Below are 22,171 nucleotides of genomic sequence, written 5' to 3'. Positions count from 1 at the left end.
GAGTGAGAAGAGTCAATTGGGTTGACATTTTCAGAATCTACCACAAAACATATTTTCATTTTCTCTCAGCTGAGAGAGGTTTTCTTTGTGTCCTTGTATCACATCAACACAATCTCCCAGACATAAACCCGACATTTATGTTTTCAAATTACTTTACACTCCTAGTGGACTGGACCATTTATGTAACACGCTTTTCCTGGCTCCAGATAAAGCAAGCCAAAATTTAGCTGATAGCTGGCACAGGGAGCAACTGTTGCCCACCAGTGCGTCAGACAGAGACACAGAGCTAAGTTCAGTCCTTAGTAAAACAAAGGTTAATGTGGAGCAATGCTGCAAAAGCCAGATTCACATTAAACTAAAAGCCGATTTTGGCTCCTTTTAACTACATTAAGTGTAACCATCGTTATGGTATCACAAGTCAGAGGTCAGCTTTCTTCTAAAAGTTTTTGTTGGTTGCTCGAAAGATAAGACCCAAAGCAGAAATCGTCATATCCTCAGCATATGGGTCAGGAATGAAATCCTCTTTTCCCTAACTGCTCTCTTACTCAGATTAAACCTGAACAGCTCCCTTGTCAGCCTTCCTCCTTAAGAGGAGAACAGGACAGACTCCAGATGTGTATCCACACTGATCCCTTGCAAAAAACCCATTCATCTGCCTTCTTACCCTAGCTCATTCCCTGCAGTTCCTTAATAATCTCTCTGACAGCCACTACCTTAGGTGTCTCCAGCCTCACGTGTGCACTGCAATCTCTCCTCCCTCCTCCCTAACGGGAGCATATCTGCATACCTGAAATCCACTGCTAGTGCATTTGCTGCTCAATCATCTGCAAGGAGTAAAACAGCTTTCTTCTGAATTTCACCAGCAGGATAGCTTTTGTACAACACGCAACCCTTGGGACCAACTCCAAGCTACGAAGGAGTTCAGCATCTTGGGCTGCTTAAACCTCCCCCCTTCAAATATGCCCAGAAAAAGAACCAGGCAATTTTGGAAGGGAGGTGAGGGGGCTGAAATTTTCAATGGATTATCACTTAGCAAATCCATGTGCTTTATTAGCATGTCTGTTTGATACAAAAATCTGGGATTAACTCAGTTCTCATGTTTAGCATGGCAGTTCACCTGTTACAGTCAAATAAGGATAGCCTTAAAAGCCTGCTAGATGAAAAAGTCTATTATCCCCTTTTTGGCAGCAGCAGTCAGGACACAGTCAAAACTCGAGCTCTCTACCAAGAATCCACGCTGAAGGCAGAGGTGTGTGTGGTGAAGGGTTTGTGGGGGGAAAGGGAGGCTGGCAGCATTCACTGGGTTTAGAAATAGATGAAAGCTTACAATATAAGCGAGGTGCAATCGAGAGAGAGTCACAGAGCTTTTGCTAGCCACGGTGATTGCCAACAAGCAACCCGGGGCCAGCTGCGGACCGTTGTTATCCAGCAGGGACACCTCCACCCTCAGCACTGTGGTCACTGTGGTGACACCGTCGGTGACAGAGATTTCCATGCTGTCCTCTGCTGCTGCTGAACCATCATGCACGTACTGCAGAGCATTTCGAGTGACATCCTCGTAGGTGAAGGTATCACCTTCCCAAAAAGAAAATGCACAAGTTAGAAAGACTCTGTTCAGAGCACCAATCCCATTCAAATGACTAAGGCCCCAATTTAGCAAAAGACTTAATCATGTACTAAACTGGCATTTAATACCACCCTTACAGGGCTGTGAGTTATGAAGACATTTATTAAGGAGATAGTATATAGCCAGGGAAGAGGAAAAGCTGTAACCTTCACAGTTTCACAGACACAGCGACTCTTCACGATTCTCAGGAAATGCACAGATCCTCCTTTCTTCCCAGCTGCTTTGTAAGCTCATGGCTGTCATAGCTAGATAAGGCTTCCCTCTCCACGTCTCCTGCTTGCACTACTCTCCTACAGATAATATTTGTTCATCTGATCACACAATGGAAACCGCAGCCACCAAAATCAAAACTAAAACTCCACAGGACCTTTTGACTGCCGGATCACAACAGCTTTACATGGACTTCAGTAGAAATGTTCACCATGTTACTTCACTAAATTACTTCAGATATAACTTACCACGTAAAACAAAACATCCCTTTTGATTAGCAGCTGGTTACAGTTATCACAACAGAGTGACTGTCAACTAGCCCACACATACTTCGTACAGGAAATGCGCTGACTCAGCCAGGAACTAAATAACAAGTGGGAAAATGTCTTTCATGCACTCTCTCCTGCAGTCACGCACTTCCAAGGCAGAAAATTCACACGCTTGTGGATGCAGCCATACCTGCCAGAGGCATCTGTCTCCTCCTGGTCAACTAAACCAGCTATGTGGACAGGCACACGCTGACCCCTCTCCTGCGCTGAGGAAGACTTCTCCTCAACTCACCTGCTCTCATGCGCTCCTGCACGCCTGCGCTGTACTTCAGCACAATGCCATGATGGGGAGGTTTCACCAGCTCAAAGAAAAGACCTTCGGGAGCTGTATCCGTGTCGCTCACGGCTAACTGGATCCCTGTGCCAGGGAAAGAGAGCATGGCTTCAGCATCCTCAGACACTACACTGGGAATATCCCTTAGGTTTTGTGATGTGCTCTTGTGAATGGAGTCAAAAAACTGTAATTCAGTCAGTACATGAAAAGTGAAATAATTCTGGAGCTGCCCTAGCCCAAAAGCGTGCTGGTTTCATGGAAATAATTAGTCCCCTGATGATGTTCAGATCACAGGTTGTATCAGAGAACTTATTGCTAGTATGACTCACAAATGACAGCTATGCAAACCCTCAGCTTATGAGAGAGATGTGCACATGTTCATATAGCCGGGCACGGCATCTACAAAAACCCCAGAGCACCTCCTGACACAAGCAGAAAGTGGCTTATCCCAAACCCAGCGTACCAGATCACACCACTAACCAATAGTTCAGCAATTGCAGAGCAGCCTCAGAGGAAAAAAAGTAGAGGAGCAGCAGGTCCCTGATCCTGCTCTCCCCTGCCTCAGCCAACGAACGGACCTGCCATACGCTGCAGGAGTACTGCCATATCCCCAGGCACTTCTCTAAGGCACCACAGCACAATTTTCTCAGTGGTTGCTGCTACACCTGCACAAGCACAGCTCCTTAGCTAAATGGACAGAGGTGAGTGAGACCAAAGCTCCCTTCTGCTCCATCCATGTGGCCTCCTGGCAATAAACACCGTGCCGCAGGCAGAGGACTGCACCCCATCCCTTGCACCCTACTCACCAATGGTGGCTTTGCCCCCCTGGCTGACCTCCAGGAACGGAGCTGTGATCTGGAAGACTGGAGGCTGCTGCTCTGCAGAGAGCAAATGAATGACAAACACCATCTCCGGGGTTGTGTGTTCTCCATCAGACACTAGACACAGACAAAAACCACACCTGAGTGTAGGGATGTGTTTTCAGGGACTCACCTGGGAAATTCACCTTTCTGTACAAAATTACCACCCCACATGGCTGAATTCCCTCCCACCTTGTCAATCTACACCTTTGTCTACGGACATACACACACAATTCACGCCTGCCAAGAGTATTTATCTTTGCCCCTAACTCAACTCCTCGCAAGACAAATGTAACTTCAAAAGTCTGTGTCTGTGCACGTGTACATACTATCTTCCATATATCTATCAGGTGCGCTCATAAGTCAGAACATGGACTTCTCCTTGCTGGTGGATCACTTTGCTTACCTGTGCTAGAAAGCACATGGAAAGGGAAGGATGTGTTAAACAAGCAAGCAGCTTATCGGTAGCAATTTAATTGCGGAAATGTTTCCATCCTATATTAAAAAAAAAATACAACCCAGCAGAAAACTCTGATGTCCTTGTTCACATTGGGGGAAAACAGGAATGAATCAGACTTTTAGGACGGATTCCAGGCAACTACTGGAAAAAGACATCTCTACTGAGCTGTAGCTTAGCTTCTATAAAACACTGTTGGGACACAGATGAATTAATATTCCCCAGGCACGTGCATTTCCGGAAATTCCTACTGAGCACCCATAGGTGTGCTTGCAGCAGAAGAAAGGCCAAGGAGTAACAGGCAACGTGAAGGGCAAAAGGATAAAACCTGCTCTGGCCAGGAAAGAGCAAATGGTTCACATACCTGTGAATCGGAAGTTCACTGACTCTGGGAGACCTGAAGGGACAAACACAAGCACAGAGTAATTGTGGTCAGGTCAGGAAAGAACATACTGATGTGGATTTGAACAACTTTTGGAGAAAGCAAGTACTGACAATCAACCAGACCGGAGTCTTTCCTCACCACGAAAAGCACTCTTTTCTCGCCTTCGCTTCATGTAATGAGAGATAACATGCTCCCCCCTCCTCCAAACTGTGAAACTCCTCTTGATGTCAGTGCAGGGCATGGTGATGCACAGAACTGCATCTACCATGTATTGTCACTTCATCACACAATCCTGTGCACCAACTGGTCAAACATGCTTGAAGTTTGTCCTATTTTTGCCTCTCTACCTCCTGCTCCAGATTGTTACTTCTCTGATGATAGAAATCTTCTAATATCCCGGCTAAATTGATTCAGTTCATACTCATCAATTCTAGTCTCAATCTCAAGGACTAAACCCCCAGGTGCATCAAAGACCTCAAGCATGGGAGGGGCAACAGTTCCTAACCACACAGCAGACCAGCGGTTTGCCCAGCACAGCATCCAGTACCAGCGCTGGCAATGCTAAATGCTGCAGTGAACACTGCAATATCCCCATAATTCACTGGAAGTTGCTATACCAAACCACAGGGGAAAATCTTGTTGAAGTCACAAGAAACAGGCGAACTCTTGGTACACTCCTCCAAGGCAGACTCCTACTTCCTTTGTATCATTCAAGCCTCGTGCCCTTGCGAGTGTGGACATAACCACGAAGTCATTCCAGGACTGAAGGAAGACCAGCAGTCCAGCTGCCTCTACCAGTCTTACACAGCACTACAACGAACATTCAGTTCCTTACCTGCAAAGGAGAATGCAATGATCTCTCTCAAGTGAGGAGCTGCAGTCGGCGGACGATAAGCAATCTTGCCATGGTTTATATCTGCTTGGGTGAAATATCTGACTGGAGAAAGAGGCCTGTCTCTGTGCTCCACGATACCTATGGAGGCAGAGAGCTCAGTATTAACAGGAGAAATCCATTTTATTTTTCAACAAGATACCAAAGGCCACAGCTTCTTTTTCACTCCCCAGGTAGTACTTTTTACATCTTCAGTGGTTCCTGAAGGAGTCAGATGCCCATAACTGCATCGAGCATGGGTTCTTGTGACATGAGAAATTAAACAGAGACTCCTCACTTAGTCATTTCTTCAAATCCCTCTCACTAGAGAGGTGGAAAGCAGAAAGCCATAGGCTACAACATTCAATATATTCCAGACAATAGCAAGAAAACTGAGCTCTGTGGCTTACTGCTAAACAACCCAAAGAAATCGGGTTAAGAACCAAGGTGTTTGAAAGCTGATGAAGGAGGCCGAACAGATTAACAGATGCCTCCACAAAATGATACTCTGAGGGAAAAATTAGATGTGCTCAGAAAGCACGGCAATTAATTCAGCAGCAAGCTGCCATGTTCTGAACAGGTACACTTGCCTTGGCCAGGAAGGAGAGGGGCAGTCACGTTGAACAAGATTTTCTCACTGGGAATCTCCGGGTCTACAAAGGAGAGGTGATGGGGCTCAATCACTGTCACACGGTCCTCCAGCACCTCAATAAACACATTAGACCATGAGCATCAAGGCCAGAGACATGGGAAGATTCACCCAAAAATGCATTGAAAGAGAATTTGCTTTGCTATAGTTAAATATAAGAGAGTCTTTGAATTTAAAGTCCTAGTTCTTAGACCTAAAACAGACAATAGATGGATGGGCTGAACCTTTACCAAGTCTCTCAAACTTGTACAGAATAGGGACTATTTGGGGGGAGATTACAGAAGACAGTAAAGCTTGGTAATGAATAAAATTTGCTAGAGTCTTACAGGCCACTTAAACTCACTTTCATCTCATCTGTAAACCAAACCACATGTGTAACACAGAAGCTGGGTACTATCATGTTCAACAGAAGACAGCTCTATACAGCTTCACCTCTGCTAAGTCCTTTCTGGAGAATCAGAAGGGGCTTATAAACCTATGAAAATGAGACAAACACTTCCTCCTTCATAAAATTACAAGCTTATCCCCACTTTCAGGCTGTCCAGGAAAGTGGCAGTGTTTTTAGTGCACCGTCCCCTGCAGATGCACAACCTCCACAGGTTGGAGGAGTTTCTTTTTTGACCTACAGCAACCAAGAAGAGATAATGGAAAATCTAATTTGATCAAAAACTCCCTGCATGAAGATATAATTAATTGCCTACGCAGTTTTCTGGTATAGTCTGATGTGGCTGGACTGGATTTGCTTTTAGCAGAAATCCTGAAAATGACTCAGCCATTTCCATTGGCATATAGAGAAATCTAAGCTTTCCGTTTTGTTTTAAATCTGTCTAAAAATGTTCTGATCCCTCCATTACAAGAGTATCATTAGCCAAAGATGGGCAGTGTGTTACAGGAATTACGGTGCTCCGTGAACAGATGTAAGTGCACAAAAGCAGTTAACTTGCATATGTTCATGAACCTTAATCCTGTGGAATTTTCAGCTACAAGAAGTCACTGAATTAAATAGTTCAGCTGGGTATGAAAAGCATCCAGGTCATTTCATAATCACGAACAAAATGGAGAGAACAAGCTAAATTAAGGATACAGGCAATTAATTCATCTGCTTTGGAACATGAAACGATCAGGTTCAGGAACAAATTACAGGTTTCCACTGGCCACATCAAACGCAGCCCACTGAATTGTGCTGGTTAGACATCTGTAAGGCCACCCTGTCAAACCTGTGTTCCATTCTGCTGGCCTTGGGTCACAGACTGGACCTTGGCCCGGACACTGGCCAGGTGAGGTTTCCTGACAACAGCTCAGTACACCACAAATGCCACCGAACCCCCAGTTGATCTCTCTCCAGTGTTTTTCACCCAAACACATCAGAGGAGAAACCACAGCCTATAAATGACTGTTGTGAAGCAGTAAATAAAACCTTGTCAGTCCTCCTTAGACGTGAAAGTATCGCATATCTAGCTGGAACCAAAAGCCACAAAGTTTATTTTGTGTTATCAGCACTGCTATATACAGCTCTGTATAAAAAGGGCAGGCTTAAAATTAACAGCGGTGTCCCTTTCATACAGCCACTTTGGGAAGGGAAGGGAAGGGAGGAGCACCTCTATATGCTTACTAAATTCTCTCTCCCTCCCAAACCCAATCTCAGTTTGCATTCAGCTAGAGTGAAGCTCAGGCTTCTTTTACCAATACAGGGGAAACAGGTAACTTGATTGAAGAAAAAACAGTACAGATGTTACATCCAGTCTAACCGCCAAAGAGTCACCAAACTTTCTCTGATCTTTCTCAGCAAGACACGCAAAGACAAGACTAGAGGTATGGGAAGACTTAACATTCTGTGCTTGCTCTTCAGCCGAGAAGTCAGTCTAATTCTGAAGGAGTTTGAAGATGGATGAACAGAACTCAATCACGTTGATGTAAGGAAGTGCAATTTTATGATGAAAAGATTTAAGGTTATGGCTGCTTCATAGTTGCCTCCAAGGCCTATTTGTCTCTCCCAAAGTTAGGACTCGCAGGTTGTGAGGCGCCCCTCCGTAAAACGTATTTTATGGCGCTATTGAATTTTGTGGTGTGTAATTAGCTATAAAATCCGGCACTGCATGGCTCAGCCAGACATCTCTCCCATCAATTTTGTCAATAATGACAACAACAAAAAGTCAAGAGCAGAAAGATACATTGCTGGCTATTGCTCCAAGTAGCACTCTGAGCATGTTTTATTATTGCCCATGAAAGGTGGCCACTATTTTAAACCCTGACAAGGCCGCTGTGTCATGGACTTTTCACTAATCCTTCTCCCACCGCTTCCTTTGACCTTTCCTGGACCCATGCCTGGCAGGCTGTGTTGGCTTACAAGTCCTTCGCGTCCCCTTAGGAGGCTCCTCCTGGGGACCCATCGTCCCTGGGAGGTCTGTCACATCTGCTCTCCTGCACTGCATGGGCCTCTCAGTGTGCTTTTGTCTGTCAGGGAGCGCCCAAGGGCACAGGATTTCTGTTTGATAGCGCTGAACATACTGCTGGCACCTCACACACTCTAAATAAATCATCAGGAATGAATAACGCCAAAGATGACTGCACGCTACGTTCAAGTTTGCAGACCCAGCTCTCCCTCTCCCTGCAGGCAGCTCCTGCCTGAAGGGTTGGCCTCAGCCCCGTTCATGTTTCTTGCAAGTCCTCATCTCTGCTTTCTCATCACAGGCTGCCCTGTCTCACTCAGCTCAGGACAGCTCAGGACTGCTGCTCAAGTGGGTTATGATACTGGTCCCCCTCTGAAAGCCCCACAGACCACAACAAAGCTACGAGGGCACAGTGATGTCTGAATCAAACTCCCTGCATCTAGGGTCCTGCCTCTCTGTGTCCCAACGGGTGACCCGGGTGCAGAGCCCTGAAGCTCCCCTCTAGCCCATGCACTCGGGATCCCTCCCTACAGAATCAAAAACTGGAGACAGCAGGAGAAGTAGAGAGGAAAGCTGGACTTCACCCACATATGTCATGGGGACACACGGAGAAGGCACGCACCAAAGTCGGGAAGCTCCCAAAACCAACTTTAAACTTCGTGGTCATCTTTTCAATTAACACACTCAGGGAAATAACTACATTAGAGAGACCACTCTTATCAGAATGATCATTCCTAGCTTGTCTGAATGTTTTCCACATACATTATAGTCTGTGTTCCTGATGTCAGAATGATGGATGAAAACTTTCTAACGTGGGTGGGCCGCAGTTCTGATAAACAAAGTTTACAGTGGAATTACTGGCAAGATCTATTCATTACAGTCTCTTTAACCCACAGTTTTTCACTCTTGCCATTCCTAATGGCTTCTTGGGAAAAGGTGTTTGCAAAATGCTAAGAATTCCATTAAAAGATGTTAAACGTATTTTTTTCTTTTCTCTCTCCCTCTCCCTTCCAGTCTATACAGTCATCACATTTAATACTGAGTTTTCCAACTTTTTATGTTTTTTTTCCTCCCCCCCCGCCCTTTACCCTTCTAACCTGTCTATCTTTTTTTTCCATTTCTACTCCAGTTATCTATCTGGTGCATACACCCTGCTCTGCAGATTTAGTTCAATCTTTGAATCAAGCACAACAGCACGGACAATATCAAGTACAGGAATCAACACTCAGCGGTTACTGCTCTATGCGAGGCTCTGGTCGCTGTGCACTGCTGCAAGGAGAGTGGGAATACAGTAACCATCAGTCAGCGGTGTCGGTTCACACTTACAGCTATGTGCAAAGAGGAGCCGAGGGAAAGTTGAGGTGCTCTGGGTGTCTGTGGGAGAACAGCAACGTTGAACACATGGCTTTCCGAGCTGGTTTGTGGACTGGCAGAGCTGGACACCTGGGAAGGAAATATCACATGAATGGATACCTGACAGAGGACACCAGTTTTATACTTCCCCTCTCCTCGCTTCCTGGTCTGGGAAGGCAAAGACGCACCTTTCCAGCAGATACTGACCCAAAGCATACATGAACGGTAGTTGATGGGAGCAAAGGCATTTAAATAGTAACCAGTTTCTCCATTATTGCCTGTAGAATTTAGAAATGGTTTACCTCTTTATTAACATTTAGAAAGATACCTGTTTGTCAGTTCCCTACTTGCTATTCCTTCCTGCTTCCCCTAGTCACCGCCATAGTTTTGCTGAATTTTACTCCAACTGTCCGTACAGCTTCGTGGAACTTTTCATCACAGGAACAGAAAAAATAATGGGTTTTTAAACCTTCCTCCCACCCTTAAAACGACTATCAGTTGTGCTGACAAGGTGAAAATAACTGGACTTTTAATAACGGCACTGCCTTGGCAGTGACTCCCTGTGATCCCAACATCTTCCAAGACAGGCTGCACTCATGTTTCACAAAGACCCATAAAAATTTTCCATACGCCACTGTAACATCAAAGTTAAGTCAAAGGTATCTAACTCATAATAGCAAACCTGCAGTAATGACATATAAAGCAAATAATATTAAATTCGTAAACATTCAAAGGACCAAAACCATCCCCTAGAGATAAGCCTGCAAATGTTCACAACAATCCTGAGATAAGGTAAGCACCCAAAGAAATACAGCCCCCTTCTTTGTTCGACTCAGTTAGGGCTTTATCTTTCAGTGGGGATGGAAGTCTGCACTTGAATTCAATCGAGCACTTTGTGAGCAAGAACTGACTTCAGCACAAGCTTAATTTCAAGAAAATGCATAAAAGTGCATGCTCTGCTGAAATGAATGAAATTATTTGAGCCATTTGCTGGACCTGTTCTGAGTTGCTGTCATCTGACTGGTACTTGCCAAAAATACTGATGAAAACAACATGTTGGCCCTTTCTGAGATGCCCCAAGCCACGGTTCAAGACTCAGACAGATGTATTATGGTCTCCTGATGTGACCCAGGCAATCGCGGCTTCCTTCCTCAGTAGGGCTCTCCATACAGTTATTGCCACCGCTCCAAGATACTAAACCCAAACATTTAACGCATGCAAAATGCATACTCTATAAGAGGAATGTAGCAATTAAGCTAAAGATTAGCTTGTTCAACATTGACGCTCACAAATTCCTCATTATCACTTATGTTAATTACTTTAGAAATTACCTTAATTGCCTCTCCGGTACTACAGTAATAGCTTCTGACTTGTAAACCAGATGTAACAAATACCGCACGCAAGTGTTCACATAGGCTTAGCGTTATGGGAGGCTGTTAAACCTTCCAAGGAAACAGCACAGACCTGTCTGAGGAATTTTATGGCTGCTAAACCTGTGGGGAGGTGGGATTTATTTTAGTATTACATCTACTGAGGAGTACTTGTACCTTTTTGCCTATTTGCAAGAAGTAGTACTCTATAGCAAAAATTAAATTATTAGCTTAGGGACTGCAGAAAGTAGGAGGGTCATTTGGTTTTGGGGCTTGCAAAACAAACAATTTTTAAAAAGGCACTTGGAACACTTCGCACTTGGAGTAAACATTACAAGTTTTATGAGAGGATGATGTATTTGCCATGCAGTACCAAGGGGTCTAATCTCCTGTCTGAACTGCAAATGGGGCATCAAAACCCCCAGGGTATGAGCTGCAGTAACACACCTTGCGCAGGGAAGTCCTTTCACAGAGGTCTGGATCGCAGGGATGCCTTAGGAGACTGTGGGCCAGAGGACCTCTCTACGGGTCTCCTCACGCAGATTCGGCACCCAGCTGGAGGACCTCCAGGAGAGGCAAACGCGTGGCTGTCTGGACCCATCTCCCCACTCTTCCCTTGTCCCCTGGGACCAGCCTCATCTCAAAGAAGGGTGGGGGAAAGGAGGCAGCAGGTTACAAAAGAAGGGTATGAGTTACCCTTTCTGTTACCTGCTCTGTTACCTCTTCTAAGGACTGCCAGGCAAAAAACATTTCCTGTTCCTATTTCTTCCCCAAAAGCAAGCCTAAGCGCATCAGTAGGGTGTCCACAAGGGACAATCCTACCCACAGGAAAAAGGCCAGTGGAGAAGGGATCACCGTCACAGCAAGAATCAGCCTCTGGACACACTGGTCATGCTGATGGGATGTTACAAGCCTGCTAGTTTCATCCTGTGGAAATTATAAGTGCAGATCTGTTTGCCCATTCACTCTGGGGACTCTCGATCTCAGAGAGCTTTCCCGCTTAGACAAGCTAGCATGCACTAGGACAATGTCATTGCTTTTCTACAAAACCCTTTTCCTCCCTGAGATGGAATTGTTCTGCAGAAAATCAGTCCAGCTATTAGTTTAATAGCTTAAATGTTAGATGCTGCTTGAAAGACAATTTTCTCCAGATTCGCAATACGGCCTGTGATTTGACATCCAGAAGGTTAATGCCATTGCATGTGGCTCAACACTGTGAGTAGCTGGCTGGCTCCACTGCCACAGATTAAAACCTGGGGATCCACATGCAGCAAAAGCTCTCTTCTGCCTGAGTAGGAGTCTCCCACAAATACAATGATGGGTTGCATCCACCCTGACACATAAGCACATGCATATTCATCTACAGGCAAGCAACACACACCTATATACACATAAGTCTGTATGTAAATACAAAATATAAATTTACACACATATTTGCGTGTGCATGCATGTATTCTCATGTATGTAGATCTATTAAAACTTCGGGTCGCAAGATACAGGGAATTGCAGACTGAGTAATCTCAGAGAAAAATGCCAGCAGAACTGCCGTGTGCCCCCCCCCGGAATATGATGGGGAGTACCTGGAATTGGAACGAGTCACTCTCTACTTCGGATCCAGAGTGCCTGTACCACACAACACCTTCGTTGATGTCCTGCTGGGTAAAAGAGGTTGTAGGTGAGGCTGCTCTTCCATCAGGCAAAAGCTGCCATGAGTCTGCTGGGCCATCTGCTGGCATTGGGACCAGAAGCACCACTTCACCTGGGAAAAGCAAAGATGAACAGAGCCAGGGCACAACTTGTGAGAAAACGAGGAGGAATAGATGCCTTTTCACCAACTAATGAGCATCCAATACAGATGTCCACCCAGTCTTAGTTTTTTTCCATCTAATGTGACTGACAGAAACAGCAGTAGAGCTCCTAAAAACCACTAATGGACCTTGCAACATCCCCCTGACATATGGAAATTTTATCTCCTGTTTTGGCAAAGTGCAGATCAAGTAATACGTGCAAGCGCACAGAAGAAATACATTGTCAAGCAAAGAACAGGATCTGCATCTTTAAACTCCCAAAATGTCGTTCTGCCCACTGACCAGCCCATTTCAACCTTGAAATGTGCCTGTCTGATGAACTGAGCAGAAAAACAGATGCAAAAGACATGCCTCGCTTTCTGGAGCTCCTGTGAATGGATAAGAGAGAAGTGCGACACAATCAGGGTTAAAAAGCATTGCAGCAGACTATCCATCTTCCCCTCAAAGGTACAACTTAAGGATCAGAATACAGCATACTAATTTTTTCAAGGTCAGCTCTTTTCTAGCTCTTTTTCGGGACTTAGGCCAAAAAGTATACTCAACTGACTTCTCTGAACAGAAATCTTCAACTGAAAAAGAGCTCTTGGACAGATATAGTAAAGGACCTCTGTATCACAGGCTGCATAGAAAGTCTGTATGCCCTGGCTTGTAGCTCTTACTCCAAAGAGTATGTAGCTTTTTGTACCTCTAACATCCAGCTTATTTCCGATTTTTGTACTAGAAACAGATTCTCAGCTGGACTGAAACACCACTGGCCTCACTGCACACACGACAGAGAAAAGCAGGATGGGGGCACGGCCCACTGGTTATCAGCTTTCCTCACAGACGCCTGCAAGGGTTGGATTTTGATGTCACTGCTAATGTTCAACAGATTGTAATAAAATTACTCAAAGAGCCAAGCGCTGCCCACGAAGAGAAGGGTATCAAACCTCGGTCATCAATTTCATTGATGTGAACATTTTTCCTAACCACACACATAAACGAAATTAAAACCTGACAAAGAGCTATAGTATCAAAATAAATGGCATATTTTTCTATTTTACAATGTAATTTACTTGGTTTGGGGTTAACATATAACCTCTGAAAATATTATCCGTTTCCCCTACCTTTACTATTCTTGACTATTCATAATTTAGGTGGTCTTTAAATAACTTGTTAGTTGTGTATTGTGCTGTTCTATTAGCCTTTGAATATATCCCTCACGGCTACTGATTCAGAAGCCACATACATTATAAATCACATCAACTCTCCTTACAGCATTAATCATTCTGTTACGCAAAATACCCACCCCATAAGCTCTCCCAGTTCATTTCCCAAAACCACCCTCAAACAGTCGGTGTAATAAAAACATACTTCAGCAAGCTGAAATATCACACTCCCATTTTATCACCAGACTATGCTAATATTCCCTTATCAGTGCCCTAATTACATTCCCAATCTTATGCTTTTGCGCTTGGGAGTTCACCACCTTAATCTTTCGTGTGATTTCTAAAGATGCTAATTACATACCCAAAGGAGTTAGGGCCTGCAAGTTGTTTATCCCTCCCAAAGTAAGAGAAGAAACAATTAGAACATATAGCTGCTTTAAGCAAGATGCATGTCTATGTGTCTTCTCGTAAATTAATATTTAATGTGATCAGAATGAGCAACTCTGTGATGTTTGCTTATATAGTTTATGATTACCATTTCATTTGGAACATACATTTTTTAAGTAGAAAAGCACTTGTTCCTAGGTTACGTACATGAATGTACAACTTGTGCACACTCAGGCAATTTATTGAAATATATGGAGACTATACAGCTGCAATTTCCAGAGCTGTCTAGAGGATTCAGGCACTGCAGTCTCATTCATTTTAAGAAGAGTGGACACTTGCATCACTTTTCATTGTTTTAGAAATTTCATCCTCTAAGAACATATGTCACATGGAGCAACTTAGGGTATAACAATACCTACTCATATAGAAGTGAGTATTTTTCCCACGTAACAGAGCTGTGTTGAGGCATCCTGTGTGCTGGGAGGACAGCCAGGGAAGACACTGGGTCTACTTCTAGGGACAAAACAGGAGGTCCAGCATAAAGAGATCCTTAGAAAGACCAACCGCTCTCCGGTGCCCAATTGCACGGAACCAAATCAAGCCCTGCAGAAGGAGGGGATCTGGACAGAGATCCTCCTCCCCTAATTATATCCCTTTTGTTTGGTTTCAGAGTCTTGAAACAAAGGGCAAGAAGCCTTCTTTGTCTGTGCACTTGTACTATAGAAATGTAGTAGCTAATTCTAAAGTGGTTTTCTTTCCTATCTAAAAATCAAATCATGTATTTTCTACAGGTATGAATGTATTTTCCATTACTCAAATCCTAAGATAGGCAGATAAGCCCTCCTTGAGTCAGAACTAATTTTCTACATTTCTCTGTCTTATTTTTTCCCCCCCTTTTTGTGAAATAGTATTTTAGATAAAATTTTGAAGATCATTGATTTCTACTGCTTATTCCTCACCTGCAGCTACAAACCCATTTGTGTTATTGCAATTAATTACAGTAGAGATAATTAAGGTGATACAAATACAGGATTATAAATTTTGGTTAGGGTTAAGCAGCAGGAGACAAGCTCCTCAGGGAAAAATTCTTGTTTTCATGTAAATGCTTATTAAAAATGAGGATACAGTCCTTCATCTGCAGAAAACTGAAGGGGGAATACAAATTAATTACTTCTCTTCTAAACTGCAAAAATAACACAATCTATGTTTCCATCAGGTACTGGCAGCTGTTATGGAAACCAGCCTATCCTTAGAGCAAAAGGCAAAAAACCAGCACTGATGTTGCTAAAGGGATCCTCTAATTTTATCCGGCTCAGCAAATTAAAAGCAATGATATAATTTCAGGGAAGTGCAAAATATATTATTTAAAGACATGGTTCTAGTAAGAAAATGGTCATGCTGAGCAGGAGAATAACATTTTTCTTTTCTGTCCATATTTCCTTTCCTCCATGTACGACGTCTTCTCTTTTCCATCCAGTTTCTCTCAGTTTGCATCTCTGCCACAAATCCCAGTACCTTCCACACTCCTCCTTGGCCTCGGTCCAGAAGATATTCTATAAGCTGCAGTCCTTGTGAGAGCCGTTAGTCTGAGAGATGAGATCAGAGTCTCTCAAAAAGAATTTGGAGACAAGAATTATATACGAATGCAAATGTCACCAATTTCTGTTTGAGTCAATAACCCCTTCCATTAGTAGAAATTAAATCAAATGTCATGGAATTGAGGGAGTTCTCCAATTCTTCAAGGTAAACTTTTGCTCAGCACTTTCTAGAGGTAGGTATTACTCTATTCTCCTCTTAAAGCAGACATTCATTGTAGAATATTATCTTTTGGCAGCGAGTAAGATTCTGCTCTCACAAGGCTGTAAATCCACCAGAATTTCACTACCACTAGAGAAACAGTTGCCGAAGTTCAGATTACTAGGCAGGACAATAGTGCTTCATTTCTTGGCATGCCCATTTGAATTGGAAAAAGACGAGGTTAGCAGCTCTTATTCAGCATAGTATTATAAGAAAACATTCCCTCAAATGCTCTTTGTTGTGGGCAAAATACCATGGAAGAATCACGTTCCCATAGGTCTGTGAAGAACACCCTTTTCCCCAGAAGTAACGAGAACCTTGCACTTTTATTTAGCAGATGGACACCTTGGGGCACGTGCGGTGAAAAACAATGCCCTACAGCTGTTTTTCGACAACAAAACTCCAAAGATAATTACCATGTCTTGGCTGGTCCTTGATGATGGTGTAGGTTATTTCGGAGTCACGGGCACCGGCTAGCTCGGCGTGCAGAATTGTCTTGGAGATCTGTAGCATGCCTCCCTGGGGCACCCAGACCAGGGAATTTGTCACCAGCTGAGGGCTTCTGTCACTCTGCGTGCAGGGGGACAGCAGAAAAAGGCTTAACTGAATGTCAGCCATGATGCACAGACAGAAACAGATTTTCAAGTGAAAAGGATCAAGCAGAGTATTTTGGAATTTCTTATGCATTCAACCCTGGCTGTCTGCTTCAAGAAATGCTTGTGCCTCCTTCACCCATATCCCTTGGACCCAGTTCTCACCCTGCAGAACTGACCTTGTCCTCCAACGTTTCTAAGTTCCTGTCGCTGACCTTAAACCTTCTTGACCTCAGTCTCCCTCCGTAATTTTGTCTTTCACCACCATCCTCATTCTCTCTCTGCTTGACTTTTGACATGTCTTGACAGAACTGATCTCCACGGCACAGTGGAAAATTCACTAGTATCAATACCTGAAAAAAAGTATCCAGTCTACTACACTAGTTTGATTGGATCCACATTTTCTCTCGCATCTCTTCATTTTATTTCTAAAAATACATACCTTTCAAGGGTACTTATAGAACAACACCTTCTTACCTATTCAAAAGTATCTCTCTACAGCACCTCCACTATCTTTACACACATCTGTAACTGTTATCACTTCTCCATGAGCAAACCCAGGTTCAAGACCAACCTCATGCTTTTCTAGAAGATGGGGGAAAATTGAACTTAAGAGTATGCAAATGCTAATGATCAATTTTGGCAGAAACATGAACTATGACAGTTTGCCATCCTTTGCTTGAACAGAAGCAGGTTAACATTCAGAGATTAGATATACAAATTTCACTTAGTTACTACTGCACCAAATCCACATTACTTTTTTTTCTAAGTTAGAACATATTTGTAGGAAGACTTTTAGATCAAATACCTTCTCTCCGTGTGGGGGCTTACACCCATGGTCAAGTCATCTCTTAACCACTTGTGTAAAACTGAAGTCTGCCTGAGCATCCCTCAAAGTCTTTTGCTACTTGGTGGGTTTTCTAACCCTCAAATTATTCCTGTGGCTTTTTTTTTTTCCCAAATGAATATTTATCCAGTATTCATTCAAGCTTCTTGAAATGTGTATGTCAGGACTGGATGCGGTAATGGTCTCCACTACCATTTTCGTATACTTCAGTAACACTACTCTCACATTCAAGGATTATATTAGCCCTTTTTGGTTCTAAATTACTTTGTTGGCTCATGCTCTGTTGGACAGGCCACCAAAATCCCCGTGACCTCTTCTGTGCCATGGTTCTTTCTTATAAGCCCAGTTGCTGTAAATGTAACTTCTCTTCTTGATTTCTGCAGGTTCACCTTGAAACTGGCTGTGGTGAACTGCATAATCAGTCAAAATCCTGACTGCTCCATCTAAGTGATTATCTTCTTCCTCATTTACTACTCCACATAATCATGTGTCACCCCAAAACTGATAAATGACTCATTACTATGTTCTTCTGAATCTGCAACAGAGACAGTAGAGAGAGCTAAAAAGATGTTTGTGAAAAAGAATCACATTAAAGGATGATTTCCCATCTCCATTTTGACATGTCTCCTGAGCAACTTTCACCCATTTAATTTGTACTACACTTATTTTGCAGAGTGCTAATTTTTAAATGCCGCATGATCTTAGACTGTGTCAGGTCAAGAGTTTCCCAGCACAATGGTTGCTTTATTTTTGTAAAGAACAGTGAAGAAGAAAACCAGACCCTCTGCCAGCCAAGAGAACCCTGACAATTTATTTGATAACTTTCCTCTAACCTTATTGATTCGATCACGTCATGACACATGTAGGCCTAGCAAAGCATAACTCTGGAACAGGAAACAAACTACAAAGGTCAGAAAGGTCCCTGGATTTATTGTGTAAGGAGAGAAAAGAGAGACTAACCACACTTTGGAGAATGACAGGCAAAATGCACTGCTTGAAAAGAAAATATTTCTAAGTGAATGCTAATTAAACACAAGGTCGTGATTTTGCCATAAACATGGAACCCTTTGGCTTTTTGGTAACTAAATGATTGAATGTTCCTTCACTGGCCACGTTAAACCAGTCTGGCATTTTGTAATACCATTTCCACCTGGCTCTGATGCTGCAATCCTGCTTGTTAATAAGACCGCATTTGCGAGACAGTTCTTTTTGCTAGGCAGCCTTTTAAAAAATGTATTTAGCGACAAGCTATTGTTTGATCTGAGTGCTCACCCTGCGTTCAGCAAAACAGCTACAATCACATTAGGTTTTTTTTTCTTTTACTGATTCCTGAGCACACAGTTAGCAAACTGTGGGAATGAATTCATGGCACAGAAAAAGGGTTTTCGGAGAGCCCGGGGAGGCTAACATGCTCCCTGGTCCATGCTTCACCTACCTGCTTCCAGGTAGGGCAAGACGCAGTGCCTTGCAAATGTCGTGGAGACCTCCCTTAGTTGGATCTCCTCTAGAGGTCCAACACACCCCTAAAATAAACATCTTTTGTCTTTTTCCTGCGTTCCCCCTAGCCCCTCAGAAAAGAAAGGCTTCTATACTCTGTCAGCAATGGGCAGATCACATGTGGGTAGGTCTGACCTCCTCTGACTTACAGTATATAGCCTGCGATCATATTTTCCTCGGCATGGGCTCCTTATTCCCCATTGGAGCACCATTGGTGGTGCTCTGCCAAAAATGAAGGACCAGCAGGTCTCAAATTAACTTCACAGAAGCTGTAATTGTTAGAGAACGTCAACAAAAATATACAGCAGTGCAAATCATTATTAAGAGCTCTCAAAATAGAGGCCAGCTGTTCAGATGGCAGTAGGTCAAATGAAGCGTTTGGATGGGGGCAAATGGGGAAAAGCAGGCTGGTAGCAATGAAAGGGACTAAAAAAAGCACCTTGCAGAAACCAAGGCACACCTGTTGTGAAGAACAAACCCCTGTAATTCGTAATATTTGGAAGGTTATGTTGTCCTTCATTTATGTTTTCACACTTTCACTGCAGTGCTCCTATGGATTAATGTCTGAGAATTATACTGCCTGAGCCCATTGAACAGGAATCCTAGAAACGTCCTTTCACACCAGGACTTACTATATAAAACCATCCAGCAGCACATCATAACAAGCTCCATGCACTCAGATAAGTAACGTGGTTAAAAAAACACACCTTGAACTCCCACACTTCCAGCCTGGGTCTTACCAGGGTCTTTAGCAATCACAGAATCACGAAGGTCGGAAAAGACCTGTAAGATCATCAAGTCCAACCAGCAATCACAGAATCACTAAATCTTTGGATGTAAACCAAGGAAGAAAAACAAGTGTTTTTGCGTGTGTGTCTGAACAGTACCTTTTCAGAGACAAACCCTACATGCATTTCAGCTCCCAAGGCTACTCCACAAAGACGGTAATTAGGATGAGGCAGGAGCTAGGCGTCTGCCAGCTCTACCCTCATACTAAAAGCCACTCCGCTCTCACCTCTGTCACCACCTTCATTCTTCTCTGTAGGCAAGTGCTGTACAAGAGACACTTGGAAAGATCATGAGAGACAAGGGAGCGCAAAATCAGCTAATAAAAGAAACTATACTCAGCAATTCACCCTCACTGGCATTTACAAGAACCTGCTTAATCAATAGCAAAAAAAAACCCAACCCAAAGTGTTGCAAACACACAGAGTGGTGTCCAAGCATTTTACAGTCCTTCTGATCTTATACAGGCTCCTTAGGGCCACGTAAGTGATCTGGGTATAGAAACCACAGGCAGGACTGCTCTTATTCCGGGAGTCTAATAACTCAGCACCAGCCTTGAAAGCAACCCCTTTTTCATTCCCAGACTGACGTGTGAGTCATGTCACTAATTACCATTAATCACTACGGCAGCTTTAGGAGCACCCGCGGGGTCCAAATGGGATCAGTCCCTCCTTGCGCTAACTACTCAGATGCACGTAGCGCTTGTAAACCTTACTTAAAATTTTCACGCCCAACTTGCTGTGAAAGGCATCAAATACAGCAGAGAAGAGGACAAAAGAGGGATAGCATCATCTCCTCCTAACTCCATTTCACAGAGTGGAAGCACTCAAAGGTTGTGTAATTCTCAGATCCGTACATAAAGACTGCAAACAGCAGACTTCTCTGACAGCTCTACTTTTCGTTATTTTTTCACATTAACTAAGGGATAAGGAAATTTTCAGGTTTTTTTGCTTCTGTTTCGTTACAATACCACAATACCAGAATGGAAATGCTTGTAAACACTTCAGCAACTTTATTTTTTTTCAAGGCTCCACCACACATACTGTACGTATTTCATGCCTTGTTTGGCTGGGATTTGTTTCATAAACACATGGAAAAGCACCACTGTTTCTAATTTTACTGCTGTAATCTCTATAAAATTTAATGTAAAGCACTACTTTATATCCAAATACAGAAGAGACAAACAACCGTTATTTAATTATGAACTGCAATAAAAGCAAGAAACAAAAATTAAAATACTTCTTAATAATTTCTGAATTTAGGTATCTGTGCCCTGTCCTTAGGGAAGTTATCAAATAGAAAGATGCATCAAGTGAAAGATTTCAGTGGAGCCACGCTGAGTGAACAGCAGAGATCCTGACCTTGGGAGATACCACCACCACCAAAGGACCAGTGATACACCTTACTAGCCAAGTTGTCCAGTTCATGCACGGTCCTTTTGTGTCTCCCATCACGCTCCCATCAGCTCAGTGACTGGTTTACCTGTCTCATCAGCCCTCTCTCCCCACCATCCACTCATTCTCTAATTCATTGCCCTTACCAGTGCAAAACGCTCACCTGCAACTCCAGAAATTCTTTTTATCAAATAACTATGGACTTTGAATTGTCAAAGCTGCGCAATTTGAGCTGAACCATTCCTGTCACAAACCAGAAATTCAGATGTCCTCCAAAACTCAATTAATCCACTACTTTCTCCTGTCTCTGACCACAGCCTGTTGGTAATGCAGGATTAGTGACACCTCAGGGACATGGTGATACTTCTCCAGACTTCTAATTTGCCTGCGAGGGTTTATGTCACAGCACATACCTTGGCAGCAACCTTAATGTGGAACAGGATGTTCTGGAAGTGGTACCCATCGTTCACTTGCAAAAGAACTGCATCATCCCGGGTGTCAGAGCCATCGTGAGCATAACGCAGCAGTCCGCCGGCAAGGTCATCCAGGTGGAATATGTGGACTGCAGAAGCCGAGTCTCCAGGGGGTTTGATCAGCCGCCCGTGACGTGGAGGCTCTAAAACCATCAGCACAACGTCCTGAGGATTGTCACTGTCTCTCACACCAAGCAACAGTTCTGTTATAGTTCCAATTTTCCCTCTGCGGACAAGGAGGGCCTCATTTCTGAACACATATGGGGCCTGAAACAAAAAAGCAGCTCTTAGGTGTTTGCTAAACCATAGCAATTTGATCATGATCAACGTCTGGAATGAAAAATGTGGGGTTAAGGAAATTAGCTCACTTCATGGCTGGAAACCTCCTATTTCTTAGCAGCAGAGAATCAGCCTCCACACTTTCCCCCTCAGTAGGCAGATCTAAGAATATCTAGCAATTTAGACTGATTTAGTTACATTAAAAGAAGATTCTCCTGCCACAGCAAGCTTAGAAAAGGAAAAAAACTTAGGACATTGATAAAGAAAGCAATTTAGTTATCAGCTAGAGCCTGTATTCCCTTTGCTGACTGCACGGATAAGAGACAAGGAACACAGCTTTGCCTTATTGCCATCCATGGCAATTCAAATGGAAATGCGGACCCCAAC

At 43.5% G+C, this 22,171-nt stretch overlaps 1 protein-coding gene across 1 annotated transcript in view; it reads right to left on the bottom strand.

Moving 5' to 3' along the window:
- The window catches only part of FRAS1 (Fraser extracellular matrix complex subunit 1), a 172,920-nt gene that overhangs the window by 32,919 nt on the left and 117,830 nt on the right, over nucleotides 1-22,171 (bottom strand). Inside the window, exons 28-37 of the mRNA XM_059826722.1 lie at nucleotides 21,446-21,772; nucleotides 16,332-16,485; nucleotides 12,356-12,534; nucleotides 9,379-9,495; nucleotides 5,604-5,718; nucleotides 4,978-5,115; nucleotides 4,122-4,154; nucleotides 3,247-3,378; nucleotides 2,399-2,524; nucleotides 1,328-1,575 (exon numbers count right to left, since the gene is read on the bottom strand). Coding sequence (XP_059682705.1) covers nucleotides 1,328-1,575; nucleotides 2,399-2,524; nucleotides 3,247-3,378; nucleotides 4,122-4,154; nucleotides 4,978-5,115; nucleotides 5,604-5,718; nucleotides 9,379-9,495; nucleotides 12,356-12,534; nucleotides 16,332-16,485; nucleotides 21,446-21,772 — 1,569 coding nt within the window. The remainder of the gene's footprint in view (nucleotides 1-1,327; nucleotides 1,576-2,398; nucleotides 2,525-3,246; nucleotides 3,379-4,121; nucleotides 4,155-4,977; nucleotides 5,116-5,603; nucleotides 5,719-9,378; nucleotides 9,496-12,355; nucleotides 12,535-16,331; nucleotides 16,486-21,445; nucleotides 21,773-22,171) is intronic.

This window comes from Gavia stellata, chromosome 19 (genome assembly GCF_030936135.1).
Source record: "Gavia stellata isolate bGavSte3 chromosome 19, bGavSte3.hap2, whole genome shotgun sequence".
NCBI lineage: Eukaryota > Metazoa > Chordata > Aves > Gaviiformes > Gaviidae > Gavia > Gavia stellata.
The sequence above is the reverse complement of the archived record's forward strand: the minus strand, read 5'-3'. Positions and strand labels throughout refer to the sequence as shown.